Source organism: Bubalus bubalis, chromosome 10 (assembly GCF_019923935.1).
Source record: "Bubalus bubalis isolate 160015118507 breed Murrah chromosome 10, NDDB_SH_1, whole genome shotgun sequence".
NCBI lineage: Eukaryota > Metazoa > Chordata > Mammalia > Artiodactyla > Bovidae > Bubalus > Bubalus bubalis.
Genome location: NC_059166.1, coordinates 14707817 through 14721075, shown reverse-complemented (window position 1 = coordinate 14721075; position 13259 = coordinate 14707817). Strand labels below are relative to the sequence as shown.

The window sequence follows — 13259 nt, the reverse complement described above, 5'->3', positions numbered from 1 at the left end:
GTATAGAAAATAAAGCCAAATGATACCATCAGAGTTTGAGCAATCAGTTATTGTCCTAGTATGAACGTGTACTTAAAGTCAAAACATTATAATTTAAACTCACAATTTAAAATATTTTTTGTTTATTCCCAATGCCTCTTTACTTTAAATCACTGAAGAAATAGTCCGTGCATGATGAAATCTATACCTGTTGAAAAAACTTACCTCCCAAGTTCCAAAGCACAGTCTTGTAGCGCCTGTCTGTCTTTAAGGCACTGTTTCAGAAATGCTTGAAACTCTTCATTAGCTTTTGTAACTTGTTCCTGAATGCTACTGACAATTTGTTTAGATAAATGTGCATACAAAGTTTGTCCTTCTCGGGTCACCGCATCAAGCTTGCTCTGTCCATCACTGACCGAGTCCAGAATGTTCTGTTTCAGGAAATAAAGGTAATACAAAGCATTTGCTATTATTCAAAGATCCTACTGAATAGGAGGATTAATTACAACTCTGATCTGAGAAAGTAAAGCAAGAGAAGAAAAACAGCCCAAAGGAAGAAGGCTTTTGATAAGCTTCAGTGAGAATGATGTATACAATTGGATACAGTCAAGACTGAGAATGGAGGATGGTGCCAGCCAGTCACTGGAACCGCTGAGGACCAACTGCAAGCAACATGGAGCTGGAAAGAAGGATGCTCTCATCAAGGTCTGTTCTCACTCAGTCCCTCTCCATTCTCACCATCTTAACCTGGTCCAGCCTCCACTTCTTCAAATGGTTAATGTGACATCTTTCAATTGGTTAATTGCCTCCACCCTGCCTCCTTGTCTGACTCACACTGCGCACAAAATCCTGTGCTCAGATCCCTGCTTTTCTGGGTATGCACCTCTTCCTTGGAAGATCATATACATGGGCATGGCTTCAACTGAGCAAAAGAAGTCCAGAACCACTATGCTGGTCTTGCCTCCACTCTGAGCTTCACAGAGGTATTTGTGACTGTCACTCAGACTTTGCTTCATGGAGATCCTCTGCATTTCAAGCTTTATGGAGCCCAGCTCCACATCTGAATTCACCATGCCTCCAGCAAAACCAGCTTCCTGTATTATAATCATCTTTCTCCCTGGCTGCTAATGAGTTATCTACATAATTGCTATCACATCACCCATTAAGCCACAAAATCCTTATATTCCTCATTAATGTTTTCCCCCATTAATTTTTAAAAAAATATTTTTATAATACTTAACACAGTGCTTTGCTCAGATTAACCATTTGAAAAACTTGGCCAAAACTTAATTTGAACTTAGGCTCCTGACAATCATTCTTAATGTTGCTGCACTCCCTTACCAAAATTTATACATTTTTAATTGTCTGTCACACCTTTAAAACCTACAATATCTATTGCTTTTATTTGAATATATCCTAGCTCCAAATTCAGATGCTAGGTTATTAAAAAAAAACACAAGCCATGTCTTCTGTTTAAAACTTCTTCATGACAATGATGTAAAATAGATACAATTATTTATGCTTTTACTGCCATAAAAACTAAAATTAGGTTTAGTTCTGAATGATTGCCGAAGAATGAGTAATAGACTAAAAAAGAGAGGAATGGGATCTGGAAATTCTGAAATTTTAACTTTTTAAAAAATTTATATATTTTTAATATATTTCAATATTTTATATGTTTTCAAGGGGTAACTGCTTTACAATATTGGTTTGATTTCTGCCTTACATCAACATGAATGAAATTCTAACATTTTTATCAACTTACTTTTCATACTTCCTATCTCTTTTTGACCCAAGAAATCTAATTCTGTTAGGGAAGAAGAAAAGTGAGAAGAAAAGAAGGTTTGGGGAAATAGATGGTTTAGGTCTGACCTGAAGGCACTTGAAGGCAATTTAGGAAAAAGTAGCGCCAGCTTGCATACCTGAAGATCACGGAGCTTTGCCTCCAGAACCTTGCTGTCCCCAGTTCTATCTGATGATTCCTTTGCTGCTGCCTTTATTCCAGAAAACCATTCTTGGAATTCCTGCATAGACTCTATGGAAAGTAACAAAAATAAGGAACACATAGAAAACATTGAAAGAGCTTCCAGGATGACCACAATGAATTAATTCTGGTGATCAGCCCATTACATCCTGCCTTACAACATATTTCAGAAAGAAAACAATATTAATAATAGTATAGAATATAATACAGTATGACCTACAAGTGTGACGTCTCATGGTAGAACTGAGAAATTATCTCAGATGTAAGACTGAAAAGAAATTTGTATTCCTGACATATTTGATTTCCCATTTTTTTTTTTTTTCTCTTGGTGAAGAAAGATAATTGCTTGACTATGTAAGAGTAAGCAATGCTCTTGAGGTGTTAAAGCCATTTCTATGGCAAAGGGAGGAACCATCTCCCCTGCCCGCCATGCTGACTTAGAGTGTCACACATTGACACCAAAGCAGAGGCACAGCAGTGCTGGAGGCCAATCAGGGACACAAAAGACCAACAGTTCCCTGAATTACATGCCTGCTGTTTTATAGGCTCTCCTAATATCCAAGCTTACTGTGCCATTTCCTCAGAGCAGTGGGAGTCATTTTCCACACAAAGGAGCTCTACTTAGAAAATCCACATGAAGTTCAGATTTATCAAGATGGCAGCCTCCTATTTTCTTAGGGAGAAAGAAGAAGAATCCTGCCAACAGTGAGAGCCCAACCACAATAATTTTATTGCTCAAATCACAACGCAGACACAAATTTAAAATGCTACTCTTGTGGAAAGTTTTCTGGCCGTTTCTAGGCAGCATTTGGTTTGGACTATGTCTTGTAAACAAACTACTCATGCTAGGGCCTGTCGGAACTCACCATTGAAGTGTTTTTCCAGAGAATCCTGAAGGCTGGCCTGTGTCTTGGAGCAGGACTGGCTCACAGCCTCGTGTCTCTTTATCAGCCCCGTCATCGCACTGCCCAGGCTCCCCAGCTCCACTGAGTGGTACTTGCGGCACAAGCTATTGAGATTTTCCTGGGTCGTACTGATGTTGCTTTGCTGACTCTGAAGTTCTTTTTGTATGTCCTAAGAATAAAAGTATGCCATGAAGGATATTCTTTACATTCAAGAGAAATATCTCATCTACCACACTCTGGAATGTTTTTTGGAAAGTGATGTTGTTGAAATCCACTCAATAATGTATACAATTTTGTCTACACCTGTAAACAGCTGTTGAGAGATAGGTAGGAATTGGGTTATAGTCTAGGATTTAAAACAAACGGAAAAGATCTGTGGATTCCAGCCCAGAATCTTGGGTTTAGTTAGTTGATTAGAAACTATTAATCAAATCAGCTTCCTGCATTCACATTTTCCCCTGGGTTACTTGGCCTTTGTTTTAGGATCACAGGCCATACCAAAAGCACCAGTAGCAAATTTTAGAAGTATATGTCCTTAGTCTCAAGAATAGTAAGAAAATATGCTAAAAGAGCACAAACTACATATATCATTTTCTCAACCATTTTTAAAACATAGATCCTTCTCAGTACGAAAGCAGTCATGCTGACCAATAAAAATAATTAAGTGATGAAAAACTATTAGGTATTCAAGTTTGAAAATTTGTAGAAATTCAAACAGTTCTTCTATAGGCTCCCACCTTTTTACTAAAAAATATGTATTATATATTAACAAGTACAATCTTTTAGCAGGCCCTATAGCAATGCATGCTTTCCATTTTTAGAATATTCGTGTTTAGTTTCTTACCACCTGCATTCAATTCTCCATCTGTTACTTTGCTGTCTCCTATAGTTGGTTTGGTGCTAATATGGGTAACATAACAGAGGTTACATTTATATTATAGTCACTGAAAAGCAGGAGAATTAATATTACTATTGAAAGGTAAAGACTTAGTGATAGTTTATGACTTACCTTCACTTTTTTCAGCCCTTCACAAGTCTCCGTTTGGGCACAGTTCATCAACGATTCTTCTAATTTTGTCAGCCAGGTTGCCGTGTCATTAATAAACTTCTCCACTTGTGCACTCTGAGCAGTGAATTCTTTCAAGGTTCCTTTTGCTTCTTCAGCAATTTCTTTGGCATGCTCCAGTTTCTGCCTTAAGTCAGCTTCTATAAACTAAAACATAAAGTGAGATTTCATTCAAATCTGTAAAGACCAGAGCCCTTGTTCAGTAGGCATTCCGTTCATGCACAGCTTAACAGTAAAAATCACAGAAGCCTCACCAAGGATGCTAATTCAACTTTTTTAAGAGGAAAATCAGTGGTTTCAAGTTGCCAAATATCTTGAGTAATGGGGAAATGGAAAGAGTGAGGATTATAGTTAATACTGGGTTTTTAAAGTGGAAGTTTTGACTGAGATTCCAGGAAATCCACAAGATCTCATTTCAAAACAGAACTAGACCTACACAGAGTTACCAAGTTGGTGACCAAAAACCTGCTCTTCATTCTCCCAGGGAAAAACATATTTTTCACCGTGAGGTAGCTACTACTTTGAACAAACACCACTTTGGGATTCTATCATGAAACAATGTCATTTTTGTCTCCCATTTAAAATATTCACTGAAGTTAATTCTTGTCTCCTCCCTGGATGACTGATTTTGGGAAGCCCTGGACTTTCCCACACATAACAATAAAAGGATTTATAATCCTGGTCAACTGCAAAGCAGTTTCAACTCCACACTGAGAACATCCAGGCTGATTTAATAATCAAAACTTTGAAGGTAAACTTAGAGATTTTTTTTCTTATCCTCTGCTCAGACCTGCTGCAAACATGAAGCCTCCAGCGGAAAAAGGGGCCAAGTGCCTTTTCCGTCTTTCTTCCCTACTCCCCCACTTTCGACAGCCTTTGACACCTGCAGGCTGGGACAGGCAGGACAGTGGTGACCACCGCCGGTGGCTGGCCTCTCTGCTTTCTGGGCTGGGTGAGTTCACATTCACTCCTGTCACAGGCCTCATATGGGGCTTTCTGAGGTGCCCCTCACTGCTGCCCCCTCCTGCTGAAGTTCCCCAGAGACAGGCAACACATTCCTCTCAGGTTCTGTACTTCCTCCTTATGCAGCCTTAGCATCTCTAACTCCCTGCTGCTGAGGCCTGTTCATCACCCAGAAAGCCTCTTAAGCCTGCAGAAATTCTCTGCAGGACCCTGAGATGCCCACACGGAAGCTCTTCTCTTTCATCATTCACTTCCGGGCCAGAGGTCACACACTGGCATTTCACCCCAGATGACTCTGAGATGTAGGCCACTCAAAACAATCATGTATCCTTGGCAAATACATCAGCAGTCAGCCAGCCAGCCTGTCTCCCGCCCTTAAGGTTTTTTGTGGGGGATTAGATACTAGTCTCCTGTGTCTGCCAACCACACAGGGCACATGTCATGCTCTCCAGACAGTATCAGTGAAATCCTTTCCATTTTGAGGTAAGGTGCAGGGACCTCCACATCTCCTCCATGGGCATGGGTAGGAGTGTATGTGTGTGTGTGTGTGTGTGTGCATGTGTGTGTGAAAGAGAGAAAACAGAGCACAACAGTAGCTCTCTCTCAAAACCCTGCCTCCATCTTCACTCTGCCAAAATCCAACTGTTGTCCATTTATGCCCTTGATAAGCACAAGCTCTCCTATTTAATTTTGCTGATTATCAGCACCCTTTTTGCCTATCCTTGCTTCAGGTGAAGCATCTAACCTTCTGGTACAAGTATATCATCCACCAATATAACTAACTGATAGATAAAACAGTCTTGGGCCAGAGCAAAAGTATAGGTGATCAAACAAGATTGATCGGTTAGTAAGAAACAGTAGAAAAAGGAGAAAGGCAATATAGGAAGAGAGAAAATGTAGAGAAAATGAAAGCAGCAACAAATAGCTTAAAGTAATGAGTTAGAAGCCCTGGGCCTGAGAACTGGTGCTGGCTGTGCCCAAGCTCCCTCACTGAAGCATCCCCGGTTCCTGGTCAAACCCCGTCTGCCTGGCCTGCCTCCAGTACCTGTGGATTTATGCCATCTAAAGAGCCTTGAGGAACAAAGGGAGACATTGTGATGGTAATCCCTCCAAATGCAATTATTCAGTAAGAAGGATTAGAAAAATGTGAATTAGGATATCAATATTCATAAACATGTTTTCTGTTTCTGTCTAGACTTAAAATGGTTCTTGAGGAAAGCTGAATGCTATGACTTCCAAAATTTAGTAAGGAAAAAAAGAACTAATCTTATTATAATATTTGGGTTGGAACTAGCACCAGGAATTCTAAAGATGCTATATTTTAACTCTCATGTCTGATAAGGTCTATGTGTCTGCTTGGAATTATGACAGTGATAACAATAAGAATATACACACACATATACATGCACTTTTTTGAGAATTTATATTAATAGTATATAGAGTTATTACAAACTTGATGGAGTGCTTACCTGAAGGTCTGGAGGTGTTTCTGGATTTTTAGTTAATTCTTTAAGATCATTAACTTTAGAATGAAGTTCTTCTAACCTCAATGCTTTCTTTTTAACTTCAGACTGCCAGGTAAAAGACAAAGGGGAAAACATAACTTATCAACTAATTACATGTCATACAACGAATGACATGTTTTACTTGGCATTTCATAATTTCAAGCATTAACTCTGTCAAAAAGACCCAACTTTAACCCAGGGTAAAAAACAAAACAAAAAACAAAATTCTGCTCCATTTTCTGAGGATTCTTATTATTTGTGAATGTGGAAAAATATCATCATTAACTTTCACTGGGAATGTGAGGGAGTATGCGGAACTTTCTTCCAACCCTCTTTTATTGGGGAAAATAAAAACTTCTGGAAAAAATTAAACACTAACCGAAAGTCTTGAGTCAGTGGGAATTCTCAGCAGACTAACTGTCATTTACTTATTAGCATTAATATCATTGGCTACTATGGCAGCATTTAAGTCTTAGAGAAGCATTTCAGGAGTGCCTCTTCACTACTGTAGACTGTATGTAATATAGTATGTATTACATATATATAATGTAATATATATGTAATATGTATAATATATGTAATACAGTCTACAGTAATTGAAGAAATGCTTCAATTAGAAATTTCAAGGGTGTTAAAACAGAATTCAGGTTAATTATGAATTGACATCTAACATTTTGCCTTTTGCCTTCTTTTTTTTCCTCCTGTCAACACTAACACAAGAAGAAGAAAGAATAACCAGAGAATCATTATGGAACAAATTAGATGCTTGGAAACGTCATTATTTATCTGGACCCACGAAAGTGAAAGTATTATCTGCTCGGTCGTGTCCGACTCTTTGCGATCCCATGGACTGTAGCCTGTCAGGCGCCACTTTCCATGGAATTCTCCAGGCAATGGACCCCTGAAGAAACATTTAGTAAAATGACCCTTTCAATTGAAATGTGGTGTTGCGGTTCTTTGTAGACACTAACAAACCTCCTGATGTCTTCAATCTAGAAAGCAGTTTCCTCACCCAGGAAGAAATTTCCTGTCAGGCCCACTGGCCTTCCCCAGGAGCAGCCTGGGAAATTAAGGGGCCACACACACACACCTCCCCTTCATTTCCTGCACTGCAGCAATGAAACTGTTAGGCACCGAGCTGAATCCAGTTCACTAATCTTATTAACTGGTGCACCACAGAGAGTAACATAAAAAACTGATCTCTGTGAGTGACCAGATCTGACACTGTGAATGTGGCTGACGCCCACTGGCTCCCTGTATCCCAGAGGTGAGCAGCAGGAGCGTCCTCCAGACTCGTTGAACAACTGGCCCTGACTTATAGCATTTACCACCATTTTGAGCTACAACATGATGCCATAGCACAAGGAGCTGGAAGTACCATGTAGTTGCACATATTCTACAGTATTTTCATCATACAATGAATGTCAGTTACTTCAGAACCGAGATAATTGCTGAAAAGTAATGAGGAAGTGATGAGTTTTGAGAATTTATTGCTTTCATTTTTAATACAGTGTCTTTACTAATATCAGTTCAGTTCAGTTGCTCAGTTGTGTCTAACTCTTTGTGACCCCATGGACTGCAGCATGCCAGGCTTCCCTGTCCATCACCAACTGCTGGAGCCTACTTAAACTCATGTCCATCGTGTTGGTGATGCCATCCAAGCATCTCATCTTCTGTTGTCCCCTTCTCCTCCTGCCCTCAATCTTTCCCAGCATCAGGGTCTTTTGCAATGAGTCAGTTCTTTGCATCAGGTGGCCAAAGTATAGGAGTTTCAGCTTCAGCATCAGTCCTTCCAAGGAACATTCAGGACTGATTTCCTTTAGGATGGACTGGTTGGATCTCCTCATAGTCCAAGGGACTCTCAAGAGTCTTCTCCAACACCACAGTTCAAAAGCATCAATTCTTCAGTGCTCAGCTTTCTTTACAGTCCATACATGACTACTGGAAAAACCATAGCTTTGATTACATGGACCCTTGTTGGCAAAGTAATGTCTCTGCTTTTTAATATGCTGTCTAGGTTGGTCATAACTTTTCTTCCAAGGAGCAAGTGTCTGTTAATTTCATGGCTGCAGTCACCATCTGCAGGGAATTTAGAGCCCAAGAAAGAAAGTCTCTCACTGTTTCCATTGTTTCCCCATCTATTTGCCATGAAGTGATGGGACCGGATGCTATGATCTTTGTTTTCTGAATGCTGAGTTTTAAGCCAACTTTTTCACTCTCTTCTTTCACGTTCATGAAGAAGCTCTTTAGTTCTTCACTTTCTGCCATAAAGGTGGTGTCATCTGTGTATGTGAGGTTGATATAGCTATTTACAATTTAATTTTTTTATATTTAGTTATTTGGCAGCACGGGCGTCTTAATTGCTGCACATGGGATCTTTGTTGTGTCGTGTAGAATCTTTCCTTGCGGTGCATGGACTCTCTAGTTGTGGCCTGAAGGCTCACTAATGGCAGCATATGGGCTCCAGAACACTCAGGCTCAGCAGTTGTGGCTCTTGGGCTTAGCTGCTCCACAGCATTTGGGATCTTATAATAGTTCTCTGATTAGGGATCAAACCCATGTCTCCTGCATTGCAAGGCAGAACCTTAACTACTGGACCAGCAGAGAAGTCCCTACAACTTAATTTTAAATAATGATTGTGTTTAGCCCTGGCTTGCAAAATTCCTGAAAATGTAACAATTGACTTTTGTGAGCTGGTGCAAGCTGTACTCTAGCACACACCACTGTCTGAGCTGTTATGTTAATTTAACATCAAAGATAACACTTAAACAGGTTGTGCGATCCCTCTCCTGACTGTACTTTTAGTCTGAATAATTTCTTCTATTTGTTTGGTTTTAGAAATAGGGATAATCTATAAAATGTTCTTGGGGTCAAAGACAGGTGATAACTTAGGACATACAGATGATTCAACTACATTTCATTCAGACTGCAGTCACTTTTCATGTGTCTGTCAAGGTCCAACCATGTGCCAGGCCCTGGGCTGGAGTCCTGAGGACAGAATGTGAACTGTCTCTTCTCTCACCAAGGGCGCAGTCAGTCCCATGCTTTGTGAGGCAGGTTACTTCTGATTACTCTATTTCCTCTTACCTTGCTTCATTTTTCATCACGGCCCAGTTACTTCTGGACAGTTTACATAAGATAGATGTCGTAATGCAAATACCGTGAATACCATGAGGGTAGTAACTTTGTTTTAGTAGTAAATTCTCAATGTCTAAAACAGTGCCTGTCATATTTTAGGCGCTCATGGGGAATCTGATGAAGGGATGAATACATGAATGCAGGAAATGGGAATAAAATGAGTTATTAAATTGATGACCAGAACTTTAGAAGCCTACTTTCCGTGGAAGCCTGTGACACTCCAGTCTCCACTTTTCTTCTATTTCTGAAAAGCCAGTGGAAGAATCTAGCACCTAACGTAAGTGATCGGGGCGTGGTGACTGTTCAGTTAACATTTTGTTTGAATGAAGAAAGAATACATAATAAATATTATTAGGTTACAAACACTTTCCATCTGATTCTCTGATAGGAAGGTGCCATAATCTCAGAAGAATGGGACAAAATATAGATTCGATGAATCTTTACTAGTCTATTAATACTTTAAGTAAAAGAGCCCCAATTAAGAAATGGTAAAGACATACAAAAGAAAACACCTCTCGTATCAGTAGTCTATTCAACATTCAAGTAAACAGCAAATGATAATTAACAGTTTTATTACACTCATATCTGTCTTAAGAGGAAGAATTAACTTTATTTTTCTCCCCAGTGGTCTGTTTTCTTTTTTAAAAAATTGAAGTACCGCTGATTTACAATGTCATGTTACTTTCAAGAGGAGAAGGCAATGGCACCCCACTCCAGCACTCTTGCCTGGAAAATCCCATGGACGGAGGAGCCTGGTGGGCTGCAGTCCATGGGGTCGCCAAGAGTCGGACACGACCGAGCGACTTCACTTTCCCTTTTCACTTTCATGCATTGGAGAAGGAAATGGCAACCCACTCCAGTGTTCTTGCCTAGAGAATCCCAGGGATGGGGGAGCCTGGTGGGCTGCCGTCTGTGGGGTTGCACAGAGTCGGACACAACTGAAGCGACTTAGCAGTTAGCAGTTACTTTCAAGTGTACAGCAAAGTGATTCAGTTGTACATACATATGTATCTATTTTTAAGATTACTTTCTCATATAGGTTATTACAAAATATTGAGTATATTAGGTGTCCTGAAAGCAATTACAAAAGACAGTTTTTTTCATATTCTGGTCATGATGTACCATGAGCTCACATAGGAAGGTTGTAATCATTTTACCTCAAATTCTTTGAGGGATTCTTCTGCTCTAAGGCTGTCATTCAGGTTGCTGATGCTTTCGGTCAGCTGTGGAACAGAATGGTTTGACCATCCATCAATCTCATCTTTACTTGTAAGTACATCATCCCAGATAGACAGGCTTACCCTCAACCTGTCCATGTTCTCCTCAATCTTCTCTGATATCTGGGATAGAAAAGAAAGACCTTATCATTAAATCCAAGGCTTTTAGATGCTCTCTGGCCAATGAAGTAATAAATATGCCAGTGCTTCATTCCTATTCTGACAGAAAAACAAAGGTTTACAAAAATTTGTTGTTGTTGTTACTTGCAATGCTGAGATATAAAAATGTGCATAATTAGACTTGGATATATTTATAGAATAAGTAAATACATAAGAGAGAAACCCACTCTGCATGGTTAAAGTGTTACTGTTTAACAATTTATCAATTCTTGTCATACTAAGAATGCCATTTTATTTTATTTTTTGGCCATGCCATGCGACATACAGGATCTTAGTTCTCTATAGTGATAAAACCCATGCCCCTTGTATTGGAAGTGCAGAGTCTTAACCCTGGGACCACCAGGGAAGTCCTAAGAATGCCATTTTTTAAAAGTGTAGGCAGATAAAGTTTTCCCAAATCCCTAAATTATCTCATTATAATATGCAAATATCAATATCTAACTTCAGTAATTTAGCTTAAGTGAGGGAATCCACTGTAGCTTAAACTTATGAACCTAGATACTAAAATAACAGGGCAGGGGTAACAGAATCACAGGATTTATGTGCTGGAAACCAACATAAAACATGTATAGATTGAGATGTAGAGCTCCAGAGAAATCAAGCATCTTCTTGTATAACACAGGCACACAGCTAACAGATGACAGCAAGAACTAAAAGCCAAGGACGTAAATTCCAGTGTTTTTCAATGCACAATTACAGTCTTATTACTTTATTTTATTATGGTTTAATATCCTGAAAGATGTTTATAAATTATTCTTCTATTTTATCCATGATCCCAGAATGTGTAAAAGAAAAACAAAGTTATGAATATGTTATGATTGAAGCTATCATGTGAAATTCTAGAAAATCTGCCAATAAGTTTTAACAAAACAAATAAATTTTTAACTATGTATAAATTCTATGTAAACTATTTTCCTTTACAGCATGATTTTGAATTTAGTATTAAAATTTAACAATGAAAGTCACATTTCTAAATAATCCTTTGCCCAAAAAATGTGATTGAAAAATGTAAATATTTAAATTATTCATCTTCCCCGGGTGGCTCAGCAGTAAATGCAGGAACCCCGGCTCCAATGCCTGGGTTGGGAAGATCCTCTGGAGGAAGGCATGGCAACCCACTCCAGTATTCTTGCCTGGCGAATCCCATGGCCGGAGGAGCCTGGCGGGCTACAATGCACAGGGTCACAGAGTTGGACACGACTGAAATGACCACACACGCAAACTATTCATAGAATCGAGGGGATGAGCTTACATCTAGCCATTTGTCCACTGTGCTTTCCATGTCTGTTTTCACCACAATGAAATCACCACTGTGAATTTTTTTCAGCTCAGACAGCAACTGTTTTCCTTTACTGGTAAAGTTATCCAAATCTTTCTGTTTATTACACATTTCATTCTTGGCAGCTTCATGCTGTGGACATAAATGTTTCCTTAGTTAATAAAACAGCCAGTAATAAGTCAAGAATTTAGAATCATTTGCCTTTAAGAAATTAAATTTGTGGTTGACCTTATGCATAAACCAGTGATAATAATGAAAAAAATATATAATTTTCTCGAATTGCTAGGATCCTAGGATATAAGTACTCATAAAAAATAAAGGTTGAGCTTGTCAGCATGAATTAGCTATCTCTAAATATACTTTCAAGAGTCGAAAAGAGAATGCATTATGAGTAAAAAACAAACCTACTAAAAATTCTAAAAAATAAATATATTATGAATTATTACCTTTGATAAAGCCCACTTAAGGTCTTCTTGATCTTTTACAGTAGTTCTGGTTGCAATCACATTGCTGGCATTTTCTAGGACTTTTGTTATGGCTGACTTCAAATTCTGATACTCTCTCATTAAATCAATAAGTCCACAGCATTGACCCTGGCTGTAATAATTAAGAAAACACATCATTTATTGTCATATATCAGTATCGAGAAGAGTTCCCTATGATTGACCTGATACATAACTGCATTGCTGTATTCTGATGAGTGCTGGAATGAAGGGAAAACCATATTTTTCCTGAACTGAGGCCAAAAGCATTCTGGTCAGTCTGACAACTCTAGTGTCCAAAATGTTCTCCACGAATGAAGAATCCACACAGCCATTAGCCACGGCCATTAAAACAAAGTCAGCTAAATTAAAAAAAAATTTCTTCAAATGAACTTACTTACAAAACAGAAAGAAACTCAAAGAAAACGAATTTAAGGTTGCTGGGGGAAGGGATAGTTAGGGTGTTTGGGAAGGTCATGTACACACTGCTATATTCAAAATCGATAACCAGCAAGGAACTCTACTATAGCACATGGAACTCTACTCGATGTCATGTGGCAG

The 13259-nt window shown here is 38.9% G+C and overlaps 1 protein-coding gene across 16 annotated transcripts in view; it reads right to left on the bottom strand.

Annotated features, from left to right (window-relative positions):
- The window catches only part of SYNE1 (spectrin repeat containing nuclear envelope protein 1), a 494933-nt gene that overhangs the window by 270175 nt on the left and 211499 nt on the right, over window positions 1-13259 (bottom strand). For all 16 annotated transcript variants that reach the window (XM_044924087.2, XM_044924084.2, XM_044924085.2 and 13 more), the window contains 8 exons: window positions 12663-12813; window positions 12190-12348; window positions 10698-10880; window positions 6367-6468; window positions 3878-4081; window positions 2830-3037; window positions 1902-2014; window positions 205-410 (listed from right to left, as the gene is read on the bottom strand). In XM_044924087.2, coding sequence (XP_044780022.2) covers window positions 205-410; window positions 1902-2014; window positions 2830-3037; window positions 3878-4081; window positions 6367-6468; window positions 10698-10880; window positions 12190-12348; window positions 12663-12813 — 1326 coding nt within the window. The remainder of the gene's footprint in view (window positions 1-204; window positions 411-1901; window positions 2015-2829; window positions 3038-3877; window positions 4082-6366; window positions 6469-10697; window positions 10881-12189; window positions 12349-12662; window positions 12814-13259) is intronic.